This window comes from Zeus faber (assembly GCF_960531495.2).
Source record: "Zeus faber genome assembly, chromosome: 12".
Taxonomy (NCBI): Eukaryota; Metazoa; Chordata; class Actinopteri; order Zeiformes; family Zeidae; genus Zeus; species Zeus faber.
Window position 1 is genome coordinate 31,992,927 of NC_137196.1, and position 18,403 is coordinate 32,011,329.

Sequence of the window (18,403 nt, forward strand, 5' to 3'; positions counted from 1 at the left end):
GAGCTCCACCCTAACCCTAACCTCTATGGACCCATTGTATTATTATTGTATTGTCATTGTATTATTATTGTATTGTCATTGTATTGTCATTGTATTGTCATTGTATTATTATTGCATTGTCATTGTATTATTATTGTAATGTTATTGTATTGTCATTGTATTGTCATTGTATTATTATTGTATTGTCATTGTATTGTCATTGTACTGTCATTGAATTATTATTGCATTGTCATTGTATTATTATTGTAATGTTATTGCATTTTCATTGTATTATTATTGTAATGTTATTGTATTGTCATTGTATTGTCATTGTATTATTATTGTATTGTCATTGTATTGTCATTGTACTGTCATTGAATTATTATTGCATTGTCATTGTATTATTATTGTAATGTTATTGCATTTTCATTGTATTATTATTGTAATGTTATTGTATTGTCATTGCATTGTCATTGTATTATTATTGTATTGTCATTGTATTATTATTGCATTGTCATTGTATTATTATTGTAATGTTATTGTATTGCCATTGTATGATCATTGTATTATTATTGTATTGTCATTATATTATCATTGTATTGTCATTGTATTGTCATTGTGTTATCATTGTATTATTCGTGTACTGTCATTTTATTGTCATTGTATTATCATTGTATTATTTTTGTATTGTCATTGTATTGTCATTATATTATTATTGTATTGTCATTGTATTGTCATTGTATTATCATTGGGTTATTATTGTATTGTCATTGTATTATTATTGTATTGTCATTGTATTATTATTGTATTATTATTGTATTGTCATTGTATTATTATTGTATTGTCATTGTCATTGTATTATTATTGTATTGTCATTGTATTATTATTGTATTATTATTGTATTGTCATTGTAATGTTATTGTATTGTCATTGTATTGTCATTGTATTGTCATTGTAATGTTATTGTATTGTCATTGTAATGCCATTGTATTGTCATTGTATTGTCATTGTATTATTATTGTATTGTCATTGTATTGTCATTGTAATGCCATTGTATTGTCATTGTATTATTATTGTAATGTCATTGTATTATTATTGTATTGTCATTGTATTGTCTTGTATTGTCATTGTATTATTATTGTATTGTTATTGTATTGTCATTGTATTGTCATTGTATTATTATTGTATTGCAATTGTATTGTTTTTGTATTATTATTGCATTGTCATTGTATTATTATTGTAATGTTATTGTATTGTCACTGTATTGTCATTGTATTGTCATTGTATTATTATGGTATTGTTATTGTATTATTATTGTATTGTCATTGTATTATTATTGTAATGTTATTGTATTGTCATTGTATTATTATGGTATTGTTAGTGTATTGCCATTGTATTATTATTGTATAACATTGTATTGTCATTGTATTATTATTGTAATGTCATTGTATTATTATTGTATTGTCATTGTATTGTCATTGTATTATTATTGTATTGTCATTGTATTGTCATTGTACTGTCATTGAATTATTATTGCATTGTCATTGTATTATTATTGTAATGTTATTGCATTTTCATTGTATTATTATTGTAATGTTATTGTATTGTCATTGTATTGTCATTGTATTATTATTGTATTGTCATTGTATTGTCATTGTACTGTCATTGAATTATTATTGCATTGTCATTGTATTATTATTGTAATGTTATTGCATTTTCATTGTATTATTATTGTAATGTTATTGTATTGTCATTGTATTGTCATTGTATTATTATTGTATTGTCATTGTATTGTCATTGTACTGTCATTGAATTATTATTGCATTGTCATTGTATTATTATTGTAATGTTATTGCATTTTCTTTGTATTATTATTGTAATGTTATTGTATTGTCATTGCATTGTCATTGTATTATTATTGTATTGTCATTGTATTATTATTGCATTGTCATTGTATTATTATTGTAATGTTATTGTATTGCCATTGTATGATCATTGTATTATTATTGTATTGTCATTATATTATCATTGTATTGTCATTGTATTGTCATTGTGTTATCATTGTATTATTCGTGTACTGTCATTTTATTGTCATTGTATTATCATTGTATTATTTTTGTATTGTCATTGTATTGTCATTATATTATTATTGTATTGTCATTGTATTGTCTTTGTATTATCATTGTGTTATTATTGTATTGTCATTGTATTATTATTGTATTGTCATTGTATTATTATTGTATTATTATTGTATTGTCATTGTATTATTATTGTATTGTCATTGTCATTGTATTATTATTGTATTGTCATTGTATTATTATTGTATTATTATTGTATTGTCATTGTAATGTTATTGTATTGTCATTGTATTGTCATTGTATTGTCATTGTATTGTCATTGTAATGTTATTGTATTGTCATTGTAATGCCATTGTATTGTCATTGTATTGTCATTGTATTATTATTGTATTGTCATTGTATTGTCATTGTAATGCCATTGTATTGTCATTGTATTGTCTTGTATTGTCATTGTATTATTATTGTATTGTTATTGTATTGTCATTGTATTGTCATTGTATTATTATTGTATTGCAATTGTATTGTTTTTGTATTATTATTGCATTGTCATTGTATTATTATTGTAATGTTATTGTATTGTCACTGTATTGTCATTGTATTGTCATTGTATTATTATGGTATTGTTATTGTATTATTATTGTATTGTCATTGTATTATTATTGTAATGTTATTGTATTGTCATTGTATTATTATGGTATTGTTAGTGTATTGCCATTGTATTATTATTGTATAACATTGTATTGTCATTGTATTATTATTGTAATGTCATTGTATTATTATTGTAATGTCATTGTATTATTATTGTATTGTCATTGTATTGTCATTGTATTATTATTGTATTGTAATTGTATTGTCATTGTATTACAATAGTAATGTCATTGTAATATTATTGTATTGTCATTGTATTATTATTGTAATGTAATTGCATTGTCATTGTATTATTATTGTATTGTCATTGTAATGCCATTGTATTGTCATTGTATTATTATTGTATTGTCATTGTATTGTCATTGTATTGTCATTGCATTATTATTGTAATGCCATTGTATTGTCATTGTATTATTATTGTATCGTTATTGTATTGTTATTGTATTATTATTGCATTGTCATTGTATTATTATTGTAATGTTATTGTATTGTCATTGTATTGTCATTGTATTATTATTGTATTGTTAGTTTATTGCCATTGTATAATTATTGTAATGTCATTGTATTGTCATTGTATTATTATTGTAATGTCATTGTATTATTATTGTATTGTCATTGTATTGTCATTGTATTATTATTGTATCGTAATTGTATTGTCATTGATTTATTATTGTATTGTTATTGTATTATTATTGCATTGTCATTGTATTATTATAGTAATGTCATTGTATTGTCATTGTATTATTATTGTATTGTCATTGTATTATTATTGTAATGTAATTGTATTGTCATTGTATTATAATTGTATTATTATTGTATTGTCATTGTATTATTATTGTATTGTTACTGTATTATTATTGTTTTATTATTGTATTGTCATTGTATTATTATTGTAATGTTATTGTATTGTCATTGTATTATTATTGTATTGTCATTGTATTAATATTGTATTGTCATTGTATTATTATTGTATTGTCATTGTACTGCCATTGTATGATCATTGTATTATTATTGTTTTGTCATTATATTATCATTGTATTGTCATTGTGTTATCATTGTATTATTATTGTACTGTCATTTTATTGTCACTGTATTATCATTGTATTATTTTTGTATTGTCATTGTATTGTCATTATATTATTATTGTATTGTTATTGCATTGTCATTGTATTATTATTGTATTGTCATTGTATTGTCATTGTATTATTATTGTAATGTAATTGCATTGTCATTGTATTATAATTGTATTATTATTGTATTGTCATTGTATTATTATTGTATTGTTACTGTATTATTATTGTTTTATTATTGTATTGTCATTGTATTATTATTGTAATGTTATTGTATTGTCATTGTATTATTATTGTATTGTCATTGTATTAATATTGTATTGTCATTGTATTATTATTGTATTGTCATTATATTATCATTGTATTGTCATTGTGTTATCATTGTATTGTCATTATATTATTATTGTATTGTTATTGCATTGTCATTGTATTATTATTGTATTGTCATTGTATTGTCATTGTATTATTATTGTATTGTTATTGTATTGTTATCGCATTATTGTATTATTATTGTATTGTCATTATATTATTATTGTATTGTTATTGTATTATTATTGTATTGTCATTGTATTATTATTGTATTGTCATTGTATTATTGTATTATTATTGTGTTATCATTGTATTATTATTGTGTTATCATTGTATTATTATTGTGTTACAATTGTATTATTATTGTCTTATAATTGTATTATCATTGTATTATTATTGTATTGTCATTGTATTATCATGTGTTTCGTGGCCATACACACGTGGTGTTAGTAATGCCTCTCATGTTAAATTGTCAAATATTTAAGGTTCAACAGAGGGATCATCCAGAATAACTGATGAAAAATTCAAATGAAAACAGTGTAAATGATATAAATCTGTGAGATGGGTGTGAGATAAGATCAAAATGATCCAAATCAGGAGTGGAAATGTTCAGGGAGGTGGACACTCACGGACACTTGTCTCTGAAGATGTGTTCAGGAAGGAGGTGCGGGGCGTCCATTGTTCTCAGCTCGATCACCTGCAGACGCAGCCAGCGTGGAGCACAGGGAATAAGGAAAATAAATCTGCAGCAAGACATCCCAAAGAAGCGCTCACTGTGCACTCTACATCATCAGCATGGACCACAATGTGCATTTAGGTTTTGAATGGAATCTAATGTCCTGTTTGGATGGTCCCAGCGCCACCCCTATGACCCCACCTCCATCACAACTCCGTGGGGGGCGGTACCTTGCTGACGTGTTGGCAGAACGGGGGGTTGGCGATCATCTGGCCCAGGAAGTTGAGGTACGCCGCCACCAGCGCCATGATGCCGCAGCGGGTGAACATCGACATGTTCTCCTCGTTGGCCAGAGCCATATCCTGAAGCAACCAATCACAGCGCAGAATGACCTCTACAGACTCACTGATTGGATGAAGATGGAACATGATGAATGTTTGAGCTTTTCCAGAATCATTTAACTGACAGAACAAATACCTATGAAGAGTTTGTTATAAGCTTTCCTACTTTTCCTCAACAATTATTATTATTTTATTATTTTTATTAATAATAATAAACAAATTATTATTTTTATTAATAATAATAATAATAATAATAATAATAAAAATTATATTATTATTAATAATAATAAAAATAATAATACTATTATTATTATTAATAATAATAAACATATTTTTTATCTTTATTATTATTAATATTAATAATTATAATAATAATAATAATATGTTTATTATTATTAATAATAAAAAAAAATATATGTGTGTGTATGTGTGTGTGTATGTGCGTGTGTGTGTGTGTGTGTGTGTGTGTGTGTGTGTCATTCATGTATGCATGTATCTTTTCCTTCTCTTGAATCTTCTTCTCATCATTCAGTTCATCTCTGACAGAACATCTTCATTTACATTTATTTGTGGAAACTCCGCCCTGCATACATAACATGGATGTAGTATTTGATGTATGGAGTACTTCAAAGACACGCAGTATTCATAATGTCTACACTTGTGTTTTACGCTGTAGCTGCTTCAGTTGTTACTCTGTCATGGTTCATCTCCTCATGACGCACGTTCTGCTTCTTACTCCTTCTCGATGTTCTTATTTCAGTTCTCCCAACGCGGCGCTAGCTCTGTGTTGCGTTCAGTAGCTCCTCATACTTGCATCAGTATTATCGGTAGTTTTACTGCGTTAACGTGTAAAACAACAGAGGCCTCGGATCAACCAGGAGGAAGAATGTGGAGAATTTAGGAGAAACCAAACGCTCACGACGCCGCAGCTTCTTATCAGAGCTTCACTTAAATCGGGCCATGGAAGGCCCAGGCCAGGATGACGAGGCCAGGCGGAGGGCAGGTACCTGCAGGGCGGCGGCCAGGCGGACCAGGTCCACCACCACCTCCTCGTTGGCCAGCTCGATGGTGAGCACGGCCAGCGTGGTGAAGAGCAGCTCAAAGTTCTTCTGGCTGTTGTCCTCCTCCTTGGAGCCCAGGAAGATGTGGCGGTAGAGCTGCTGGCCGTGCTGCAGGGTCAGGGGGAGGCTCAGTCAGCTAGTCAGTCAGCCAGCCAGCCAGCCAGCCAGCCAGCCAGCCAGCCAGCCAGTCAGTCAGTCAGTCAGCCAGCCAGCCAGTCAGTCAGTCAGTCAGTCAGCCAGCCAGCCAGCCAGCCAGCCAGCCAGCCAGTCAGTCAGCCAGTCAGTCAGCCAGCCAGTCAGTCAGTCAGTCAGCCAGCCAGCCAGCCAGTCAGTCAGTCAGTCAGTCAGCCAGCCAGCCAGCCAGCCAGCCAGTCAGTCAGTCAGTCAGTCAGTCAGTCAGTCAGTCAGTCAGTCAGTCAGTCAGCCAGCCAGCCAGCCAGTCAGTCAGTCAGTCAGTCAGTCAGTCAGTCAGCCAGCCAGCCAGCCAGGCAGTCAGTCAGGGTTAGGGTCAGGGCCGCTTTGCAAAGCTTTTATTTCAGGTTTGACTACATTTAGAAAAAAAGAAAACTCAATCGGTAGGTTCCTGAATCAAGGCGGATCCCAATTTAACGATGCACAACAAACGACAACAGCTCACTATAAGTTTGGGAAGAGTAGGTGCAACAGTTCTGCATCTTCACGACACATTTAGGAACCAGAAAACAGGTTAGCTGGCCAACGGGGAGGCTGGCGTCATGCCAACTGGCAAACGTTTATAAAATGACGACGTCAACTCGCACAATAGAAATAATGGAACAACTAGACATCAAATCAGCTGAAGTCAGAGACGGATGAAAACACTTTCCCTCCCTCCACAGAAACAGGCAGGCAGACAGACAGGCAGACAGGCAGACAGACAGACAGACATACAGGCCGTCCTCACTTAAACCAAGTTCAGTGAAATGTTGTCAGAGTGGAGCAGTTCCAGAGGAAGGCTCAGGGAACCACATCTGATCCCGGAAGTCGGAGCGTCCCACCTCCGGGATCAAACGGAGTGGATCCCAAAAACACAGGGTGTGGTTTCAACCAGAGGCTCCACAGGAGTCTGAGGAGAAAGGAAGCGTCGGAGAAACAGCGGCAGCTCTGCTGAAAGGTCAAAGCCATCATCCTAAAAATACCCAGAAGCCCCTCTGTTCTCCGCTCATAACTCCGCCCTCCATCGGCGCCACTTTCACACGCCTGACGTGCGCTCTCACCAAAACTGAAGCTGCTCCACAGGCTGATGGCTTCCATTCTGCCATAGTCAACACAGTCAACATAGTCAGTTGGTGGCACGGTGGCGCAGTGCATTGCACTGCTGCCTCACAGCAAGAAGGACCTGGGTTCGATTCCCGCCTGGGGCGCTGTTGGCACGGTGCTCCGGCAGGTTATCTCCCAAATAGGAGCCTTTCTGTGTGGAGTTTGCATGTTCTCCCCGTGCTCACATGGGGTTTCCTCCACCTCACGTCAGTAAGGTCTAGTAAGACCTTACTGTAAGACCCCCACCAAAAACATGCACCCATCATTGTCTGACCAACAATGGACAATTATCACCTGGTCCCCGGGCGCGTCCACGTACGCTGCCCACTGCTCCTGGCTGTGCCCCCGGAGGAAGGACAAGCCAGGATGGTTAAATGCAGAGGAACCATTTCACCGGCCACCATCAAAGCATGTGCATGTGTGTGTGTGTGCAAGCATGTGTTGTAGTGTGGTGTGTTGCGTGACTAATAAAGACTGTTTCTTTCTTCTTTCAGTTGAGACGGCGTTAGGATGCCGTTAAGTCGCCGTTAGGACAGCACTTAACGGCGACTTGATACGGCGTTGATACGCCATTAGGACAGCGTTGAGATGGTGTTGAGACGGTGTTGAGACGCCGTTAGGATGCCGTTAAGTCGCCGTTAGGACGGCGACTTGAGACGGCGTTGAGACGGTGTTGATACACCGTTAGGACGGCACTGAGTAGGCGTTGAGATGCCATTAGGATGCAGAGATGGTGTCGACACGGCGTCGATACACCGTTAGGACGCCATTGAGACAGCCTTGAGACGGTGTTGAGACGCCATTAGGATGCCGTTAGGACAGCATTGAGACGGCGTCGAGACGCCATTAAGATGCTGTTAGGACGCCATTGGGACGGCGGTGAGTAGGCGTTGAGATGCCATTAGGATGTCGTTAGGACGGCGTTGAGACGGCATCAATACACCGTTAGGACGCCGTTGAGACGCCGTTGAGACGGTGTTGAGACGCCGTTAGGATGCCATTAAGACGCTGTTAAGACGTCATCCTAACGCCGACTTAACGGCGACTTGATACGGCGTTGAGACGCCGTTGATACGCCATTAGGACGGCGTTAGGACGGCGTTGAGACGCCATTGAGACGGTGTCGATACAGTGTCGAGACGCCGTTAAGACACCGTTAAGACGCCGTAAGGATGCCGTTAAGTCGCCGTTAGGACGGCACTTAACGGCGACTTGATACTGCGTTGATACGCCATTAGGACGGCGTTGAGACGGCGTTAGGACGGCGTTGAGACGGCGTTAGGATGCTGTTAAGTTGCCGTTAGGATGCCGTCCTAACAGTAACTTAACGACGACTTGAGACGGCGTTAAGACGCCGTTGATACGCCATTAGGACACCGTAAGGACGACCTTAGGACGCCGTTGAGACGGTGTCGGGACGCTGTTAAGACGCTGTTAAGACACCATTAAGACACCATTAGGATGCCGTTAAGTCGCCGTTAGGACGGCGACTTGAGACGGTGTTGACACGGTGTTGATACACCGTTAGGATGGCGTTGAGACAGTGTTAGGATGCCGTTATGTTTCCGTTAGGATGCCGTCCCAACAGCAACTTAACGACGACTTGAGACGGTGTTAAGACGCCGTTGATACGCTATTAGGACACCGTAAGGACGCCCTTAGGACGCCGTTGAGATGGTGTTGAGACGGCATTGAGACGTGTCGAGACGCTGTTAAGACACAGTTCAGACGCCGTCAGGATGCCATTAGGACGGCGTTTAGACGCTGTTGAGACGCCGTCGTTACAGTGTTGAGACGCCGTTAAGACACCGTTAAGACGCCTTTAGGATGCTGTTAAGTCGCTGTTAGGACGGCACTTAACGGCGACTTGATACGGCGTTGATACGCCATAGATGGTGTTGAGACGGCGTTGAGACGGTGTTGATACACCCTTAGGAAAGCGTTGAGTAGGTGTTGAGATGCCATTAGGATGCTGTTAGGACGGCGTTGAGACAGCGTCGAGACGGCGTCGATACACCGTTAGGACGCCGTTGAGACGCCGTTGAGACGCCATTGAGACAGCGTTGAGACGGTGTTGAGACGCCATTAGGATGCCGTTAGGACGGCGTTGAGACGCCATTGAGACAGCGTTGAGACGGTGTTGAGACGGCATTAGGATGCCGCTAGGACGGCGTCTCAACGGCGTCGATACGCCGTTAAGATGCTGTTAGGACGCCGTTGGGACGGTGTTGGGACAGCGTTGAGACGGCGTTGAGTAGGCGTTGAGATGCCATTAGGATGCCGTTAGGACGGTGTTGAGACAGTGTCGATACACGGTTAGGATGCCGTTGAGACGCCGTTGAGACGCCATTGAGACAGCGTTGAGACAGTGTTGAGATGCCATTAGGATGCCGTTAGGACGGCGTTGAGACGGCGTCGAAACAGCGTCGATACGCCGTTAAGATGGCGTTAGGATGCTAGGACGCCGTTGAGACGGTGCTGAGACAGCGTTTAGACGTTGTTAACACTGGGACAGGCTGCTGGTCAGGCTGGTTCCACCACCAACAAGAGGAGGTGGAAAGCGGTTTCCAGTTTGTCTGAGTCAGTCACATTCCCAGTCAGAGCAGAGAATTTCCAGCTTCACCACTTTTCCAGCGGCGGACAGTGGGAGCGACCCCACCATGTCGCCGGTGTGGTGCAGCCTGGCGCTGTGAATGGCTGCTGCCTCTCCAGTGTCATAGCAGATGAATGGTCTGTTCATCGGTGATGATGCTGATGGAGCCTCAGGAGACTCTCGTGCTCCAGAGTTTTTCAAGCTGCTGTGTTGACACCGACGGCCACGAGGCGGCGGCGTCAGATGGAGATCCATGCTCCGGCACATGATGCTGGTTCTACGCCCCCAGTGACTGATGCTACAGGACCGGTCCTTCTGCCCTGGATTTAAACTACGGCAGATTGACTGTTTGATCGTTTGAAATTCGGGTTAGCGTCAATTCACATTTACATTTACATTTAGTCATTTAGCAGACGCTTTTATCCAAAGTGACTTACAAGGGAGAATAACATTCAAGCTACATTGCGACAGAGATTAGTGTAACAACAACATTCGTGTAACAATAAATACTACAAGGTGGTGCTAAGTAATTGTAGGTTAGGACAGGAGGTACTGACTGAAGAGCTGGGTCTTCAGGTGCTTCTTAAAGACAGAGGGAGGTCCCCGCTCTGGTCATTTTTGGCAGCTCGTTCCACCAACGTAGAACTACAAATGAGAATAACCTGGATTGCCGTGGCTGTATGGCCGGCAGAGCCAGGCGACGCTCATTTGACGAGCGCAGCATCCGGGGGGTAACATGTGCTCTTACAAGAGCATTAAAGTAGGCGGGAGCATTCCCAGCAATCACTCTGTAGGCCAGCATAAGAGACTTGAACTTGATGCGGGCGGCTACAGGTAACCAGTGGAGCTCGGTGAGCAGTGGAGTGACAATCCGAGATCCGCGTCGAGACAGTAGGGTCGTCGGGCGGGAAGGACAGATAGAGTTGAGTATCATCCGCATAGCAGTGATATGAAAAGCCATGTGAGCGGATGATCGGGCCCAGTGAGGTGGTGTATATGGCAAAGAGGAGGGGTCCTAGCACCAAGCCTTGGGGCACCCCTGTGGTGAGGTGGTGAGGCACAGACAGCTGGCCTCGCCATGTCACACTGAACGAGCGCCCAGTGAGGTAAGATTCAAACCAGGAAAGTGCACTGCCCGTTATGCCCATGCTTGAGAGTATGGACAGAATGTCAGAATGTCAACATCATGAAACGGTCACACACAGATAGGGACTGAAGGGAATGAAATGAACGAGTCATTATTGTGAGAAATAGAGATATTGAGCACATTTCCCTAAGGACGTCACGATGAGCTCCTCTGCTTCAGCTGAGCTTCACATCCGAGCTGCTCCTTGTACTTCTAATATTTCACCATTTGAGCCAAAGTTTTGCTCCACAGAACTTGATGATCTCCGCAGCTCGATGACTCACCACAAAAACTAAAAATAACCTGATCAGCTCTGGAAGCCGCTCGCTGCTGGGGCTCAAGCTGCAAGACCAACACCTGGTGGTGAGTCAGTGAGACAGCTGAGAAATTGTTTGTCAGCACAGGAGCTCCAGAACAGACACACACACAGACACACACACACACACACACACACACACACACTCAGTGTTTCCATCCTGTTGTACCTTTTTCATGAAGGCAACGTCCTGCTTGGAAATCTTCTCTCTCTTGATCTTCAGAGCTGCCACGTTGGGGATGATTCTGGAAAACAACAGCAAACAATACTCATTGAATAAACATGAATATGCAATGAGGCAATGCTTTGTAAAGATCAGTGTTTGGTGATATGTACAGTATATACAGTATGTAGTGATGTGTACAGTATATATGTAGAGTGTATACATTATGTAGTGATATGTACAGTATATATGTTAGGTATATATGTAGTGATATGTGCAGTATATACAGTATGTAGTGATATGTACAGTATATGTATAGTGATATGTACGGTATATATGTACAGTATATATGTAGTGATAAGTACAGTATATATGTACAGAATTTATGTAGTGGCATGTACAGTATATATGTAGTGATATGTACAGTATATGCGTAGTGATATGTACGGTATATATGTAGTGATATGTACAGTATATATGTACAGTATTTCTGAAGTGGTATGTACAGTATACATGTAGTTATATGTACAGTATATATGTAGTGATATGTACAGCATATATGTAGTGATTTGTACAGTATATATGTAGTGATATGCACAATTTATATGTAGTGATATGTACAATATATATGTAGTGGTATGAATAGTCCCTATACTCCATATCTATAATGTCTTGGGGTGTCTCTGTGATATGGTGACCTGATGCCTCGCAGCTTGGCTCGGTTGTCATGGCGATCAATGATGTTGTGCAGGATCTCCAACACCAACTGACGCAGCTCGCTGTCCTCCATCAGCGAGATGGAGAACAGGGGGTCCAGGAAGGGTGGGGGAAGAGCCGCCGACATGGTCTTGGATTTGAACCCGGAGGTCACCTAAGAACCATGAAGGATAGAGGTCTTTAGTCTGTAGCTTTGATAAAGGACAGTCAGACTGTAGCTGTGATAAAGAACAGTCTGACTGTAGCTGTGATAAAGACCAATTGACTGTAGCTGTGATAAAGAACAGTCAGACTGTAGCTGTAATAAAGACCAATTGACTGTAGCTGTTATAAAAAACAGTCAGACTGTAGCTGTGATAAAGGACAGTCAGACTGTAGCTGTGATAAAGACCAATTGACTGTAGCTGTGATAAAGAACAGTCAGACTGTAGCTGTGATAAAGGACAGTCAGACTGTAGCTGTGATAAAGACCAATTGACTGTAGCTGTGATAAAGAACAGTCAGACTGTAGCTGTAATAAAGACCAATTGACTGTAGCTGTGATAAAGACCAATTGACTGTAGCTGTGATAAAGGACAGTCAGACTGTAGCTGTGATAAAGGACAGTCAGACTGTAGCTGTGATAAAGAACAGTCAGGCTGTAGCTGTGATAAAGGACAGTCAGACTGTAGCTGTGATAAAGGACAGTCAGACTGTAGCTGTGATAAATCACAGTCAAACTGTAGCTGTGATAAAGAACAGTCCGACTGTAGCTGTGATAAAAACCAATTGACTGTAGCTGTGATAAAGGACAGTCAGACTGTAGCTGTAATAAAGACCAAATGACTGTAGCTGTGATAAAGCCCAATTGACTGTAGCTGTGATAAAGGACAGTCTGACTGTAGCTGTGATAAAGACCAATTGACTGTAGCTGTGATAAAGAACAGTCAGACTGTAGCTGTAATAAAGACCAATTGACTGTAGCTGTTATAAAAAACAGTCAGACTGTAGCTGTGATAAATTACAGTCAGACTGTAGCTGTGATAAAGACCAATTGACTGTAGCTGTGATAAAGAACAGTCAGACTGTAGCTGTAATAAAGACCAATTGACTGTAGCTTTGATAAAGACCAATTGACTGTAGCTGTGATAAAGGACAGTCAGACTGTAGCTGGGATAAAGGACAGTCAGACTGTAGCTGTGATAAAGAACAGTCAGGCTGTAGCTGTGATAAAGGACAGTCAGACTGTAGATGTGATAAAGAACAGTCAGACTGTAGCTGTGATAAATCACAGTCAAACTGTAGCTGTGATAAAGAACAGTCCGACTGTAGCTGTGATAAAAACCAATTGACTGTAGCTGTGATAAAGGACAGTCAGACTGTAGCTGTAATAAAGACCAAATGACTGTAGCTGTGATAAAACCCAATTGACTGTAGCTGTGATAAAGGACAGTCAGACTGTAGCTGTGATAAAGGACAGTCAGACTGTAGCTGTGATAAAGGACAGTCAGACTGTAGCTGTGATAAAGAACAGTCAGACTGTAGCTGTGATAAAGGTCTAGACTATTTTTCTCACTTCCTCCTCCTCAAAATACTGAGTAACTCAATTGTGACACTCAACTCCAAATACAAGTACTCCAAGTACAAAGTAAATACAAAGCACAGTAAATACACAGCGTGTGACACTTTTAGGGCAAACAGTGTTTCAACCCTGACACCAATAACACCAATGACACCAATGACACCAATGAAACCAATGAAACCAGTGACACCAATGAAACCAATGACACCAATGAAACCAATGACACCCATCTGCAGCTGCTGGATGTTGTAAATAGAATGGGAGAAAGGATGAGGGGAGGAGAGGGAAAGATGTGTGGCTTATAAGTAATTTTCAAGTAATTTTACTTTTAAGTAATTTCCCCCTGGGATTATTAAAGTATTTCTGATTCTGATTATGACTTATGTTGTTGAGCTAAAGGCCTCCCTCTCTGCAGGAATCCATTCTGAGATGTAATAACAACCTCTGATTAAACGTATCATTCACAATGACCAAAAGAATCTTCTTTGTTTATAAATATGAACAGTGTTAGTACCAGCAGCTTCTCCATGGATTATACGTTTCTACTCTGCTGCATGGAATCCTGTGTTCTGATTGGTCAGCAGATCAACCAGCACTGAGTTGTTTGGCAACCACTTCCCCTGTATTGACATCCTTTGTATCACTCTGTTACATGCTAATGCTAATACTAGCTAGTGGCGCCATTTGGTGCCGCTGCATAGAAACTACAATGAAAACTCATTTTTTAAGATGATTATTCAATTCAATTATATTTATTACAGTAAATGTTTTATTCATATGTAGGAGAATAGTTCACCGTGGTGTCGTGACTATTTTACTTAGCGGAAGAATACTAAACATACTAGTTATAAAACTGGACATACTAGTTATTAAAGTAGTCATACTAGTTATTAAAGTAGTCATACTAGTTATAAAACTAGTCATACTGTCTATACAACTAGTCATACTAGTTATAAAACTCATATTAGTTATAGAACTAGTCATACTATTTATAAAATTAGTCATACTATCTATAAAAACCGTCACACTAGTAATGAAACTTTATAAAACTGCTCATATTTGTTATAAAACGAGTCATACTACTTATAAAACTAGCCATACTTGTTAAACAACTAGTCATACTATCTATAAAACTAGTCATACTAGTGACGAAACTCCTAATATATTAGCTATATAACTACTCATACTAGTCACACAACGAGATATACTCGTTATAAAACTAGTCATACTAGTTATACAACTAGATCAATTGTTATAAAACTAGTCATTCTAGTTATACAACTAGATATACTTGTTATAAAACTAGTCATACTAGTTATACAACTAGATATACTTGTTATAAAAGTAGTCATACTAGTTAGACAACTAGATATACTTGTTATAAAACTACTCATACTAGTTATACAACTAGATATACTTGTTATAAAACTAGTCATACTAGCTATGAAAATCCTCATATTCATTTTATAACTGGTCATACTAGTTATACAACGAGTCATATAATTTATAAATCCTTCTCAGTATACATAGTGTATAGTACACATCCAGAGGCTGGTGGTCAACTCTAGTTACCCTCCCCAGACACAGCCCTGCTCACGCTGTGGGCTTGATGGTGACCATGAGGCTGTTACTACGTCACCTGGATCATCTTATTCATGTCGGTTGAACAGATGTCCACCTGCCTGTGCTCCTTCAAGAGTTCAGATTACTCTCCCCTAATAATATATTTGAGTACGTATAAGTACTCAATATAATACTCTGAATCAGCGAGTACTCAAAGAGAGAGAGACTGTACTCACAGGCGTGAACAGAACGTAACCTTTGCCTAGGAGATGCTTTGGCCTTTAAATCTCCACACGCATTGACAAATGAGAGGCCATGCGGATACTTACCTCTGACCTCCGGTATCCACCTGATCGTGGCAGGTGATGTTTTTTTTGTTTTCAACTGCGCCCCCTATCTGTGCCGTCTCAGCGGCAGGTTCACCAAAGATATTGCGCTACTGCTATGCTGGTGCATAGCGGCCATAAAGTTTTGCAGCTGAGTGCAATTTGCCCTTGTTTTTGGTCTGATGGCAGTTTTCCATTTGGTGCAGCTCTGCAGCAGCAGCACAGGAGAGAGGGGAAGTGTATCCCAGTCTCCATTTACACATACACCACAGGCAGTCTGCACTGCCTGTTTTACCAATTATCGCTCTTAAATATAATAGTTATTTGATCTTTAAGTCTTTTGTAAGGAAATCCTTTGAAGGAGTGTTGAGTGTGGGAGGCTATTTCTTTGTCTGTAACTGACATTTTTATTTGGGGTCATGTGGTGGCATTCTTTTGTTTGTAAAATGTCATTTATACTTGGCCTTAACAACAGCGTTTCCGTTATCCAGTCAATGCCGGTTTTTGACTGGGACAATCTGTTGAAGTCTGACATATTTAAATCTCTCCGGTGAAAATAATTCCCTCCAAGCACAATGTCAATTAGTTCTGGATCATTTCATTCAAAAAAAATCTGCAGATCTGTTCATTTCAGCGCTCGGCAAGTTGCAACAGGAAACCAATCAGTTTGGACAATCAAAAGCTGAGCTGAAAGCTTCACCTCTGACCAATCACTTTTGTGGATTTAGAACTAAGCCCCGCCCCCTCCCTCGTGGACAGGTGGTGTTTGTAAACACAGTAAACACACGGAGCGGAGACAGAGCGTCTACAACTGAGTGGAAACAAAAAGATTAAGTATCGTTGGGACACAAACATCCGTAGTTGTTTTTGGTTATTTAAGTTCTGATCCAATGCAGACGCTAAATAATTATTGTGTAAAATATGACGACGAAGACGGACAACACCACAAACTTTATTATTTAGACCTACCTGCTGTTTTTATTTTGTTTTGGATTTGATCAAATGTTATTTTAGTGAAATGTTATATATAGTAAATATATAATAAAGCGGCTGCACTTGTTATTTGTTGTTCACGAACAAAATGTATATGGTTCCAAGTAGTAATATGTGTATATTTGTGTTTAAAATGGCTAAGCTGACGGGACTTATTTTATTTGAAATATTGAATAAAAATGATGATACATCTACACGCCTTGATGATGTAGTTCTCTAAACAACCTGCTTATCAATAAAACAGTTTGTTTGACTGGAATCTCCCAGGACACATGGAGCGGCACCACCAACGGAAACTCTGGTAGGAAAACTGAATTCACGTAAATCCATCATCAGCAGAGTCTTGTCACTGGTTCACTTGCGTCACATAAAAGCATCTTTGGTCAGACAGACCGGTCCCTTCACGCGCTCGTCCCGGCGATGTTCCCGCTTCCATTCACAACTCGGCGGAAGCGGCATTTTCCCTGTAAACGCAAAACGGTCTTGAGGTGGAAAGTGGCGGTAGAGATTTCCCGGAATATGGATCCCTGCTCCCATTCACGCATGACCACATGGAGGAAATGTTGGGGAACATTTCAGGTTTAGACCGCATGTGTGAAAGGGGCTAGAACCAGCTGATATGTGCAGGAGTCTCACATGAAGCAGACTCCAGACCCGGTCGGTGTGGTGTCGTGGATAAAAGAATCCAAGAGCAACTGACCATGATGAGAGAGCTGAGCAGCATGGTCTGAATCCGCTTGGTGCCCTGGTGCCTGCGAGGACACAACACAAGCCTCCGTCAGTGAAGATCAGCTTCTAGATTTGATCTGTGTTTCACTTTTAGGGTTAATGAGATAAAACTTCATGAGCTGCACTTCAAAGTATTACAGTTAAACATCAGTAGCTCCCTTATTAAGGCTCCCGCTCTGAGGCCAGCACGGTGGGCGGAGCTATGTAACTAACCCGATCTTCACGGTGTCCAACGTGTGGCAAGGGGTCCCGTAGACGGGCACCTTGCCCATGATGAACATCATCACCTCAGCTCGCTGGTAGTCCGGCAGGTTGCCGCCGAAGAAACCTGGAACCAAGATGCAGAAAACCATTAATAACGTTATAATGAGGTTATAATATTGTTCAAATAAGGTAATAAGGGAATAATAATGTTATATTAAGGTAAGGTTGTCATAAGGTTGTAATACGGCTGTGCTAAGGTAATAAGAATGTTGTAATAAGGAAATGAGGTTAGAATATTGCAGATGATAAAGTAATAGTGATATAAGAAGCTTGTAATACGATTGTAATAAAACCGTTATTTGTGATTTATTATTATAAACGGTTATGAAGTGGTAATAATAAGGTTGTAATAAAGTAATAATAATGTAAAATACTGTTTAAATAAGTTATTGATAATGCTATAATTAAGTTGCGATAAGGTAATAATATTGTTAGAATACAGTAATGATGATGGCGTCGCCCCTTGCAGTCGCCTGTGCCGACGCTCCGGTCAACTTCGCACATTTTAGTATTTTTTCAGTTTTTTATCATAATTTCCGCCAAAAAAGCATCGGCAGTTACCTCTTACGGCCGCTATGCGCGAGGATATAAAAACTGAAAGAACAACTTGGG

The 18,403-nt window shown here is 39.0% G+C and overlaps 1 protein-coding gene across 2 annotated transcripts in view; it reads right to left on the reverse strand.

Moving 5' to 3' along the window:
• The window catches only part of efr3a (EFR3 homolog A), a 76,205-nt gene that overhangs the window by 6,317 nt on the left and 51,485 nt on the right, over window positions 1-18,403 (reverse strand). For both annotated transcript variants that reach the window (XM_080011303.1, XM_080011302.1), the window contains exons 11-17: window positions 17,741-17,855; window positions 17,499-17,550; window positions 12,337-12,509; window positions 11,645-11,720; window positions 6,109-6,270; window positions 4,991-5,122; window positions 4,714-4,781 (exon numbers count right to left, since the gene is read on the reverse strand). In XM_080011303.1, coding sequence (XP_079867429.1) covers window positions 4,714-4,781; window positions 4,991-5,122; window positions 6,109-6,270; window positions 11,645-11,720; window positions 12,337-12,509; window positions 17,499-17,550; window positions 17,741-17,855 — 778 coding nt within the window. The remainder of the gene's footprint in view (window positions 1-4,713; window positions 4,782-4,990; window positions 5,123-6,108; window positions 6,271-11,644; window positions 11,721-12,336; window positions 12,510-17,498; window positions 17,551-17,740; window positions 17,856-18,403) is intronic.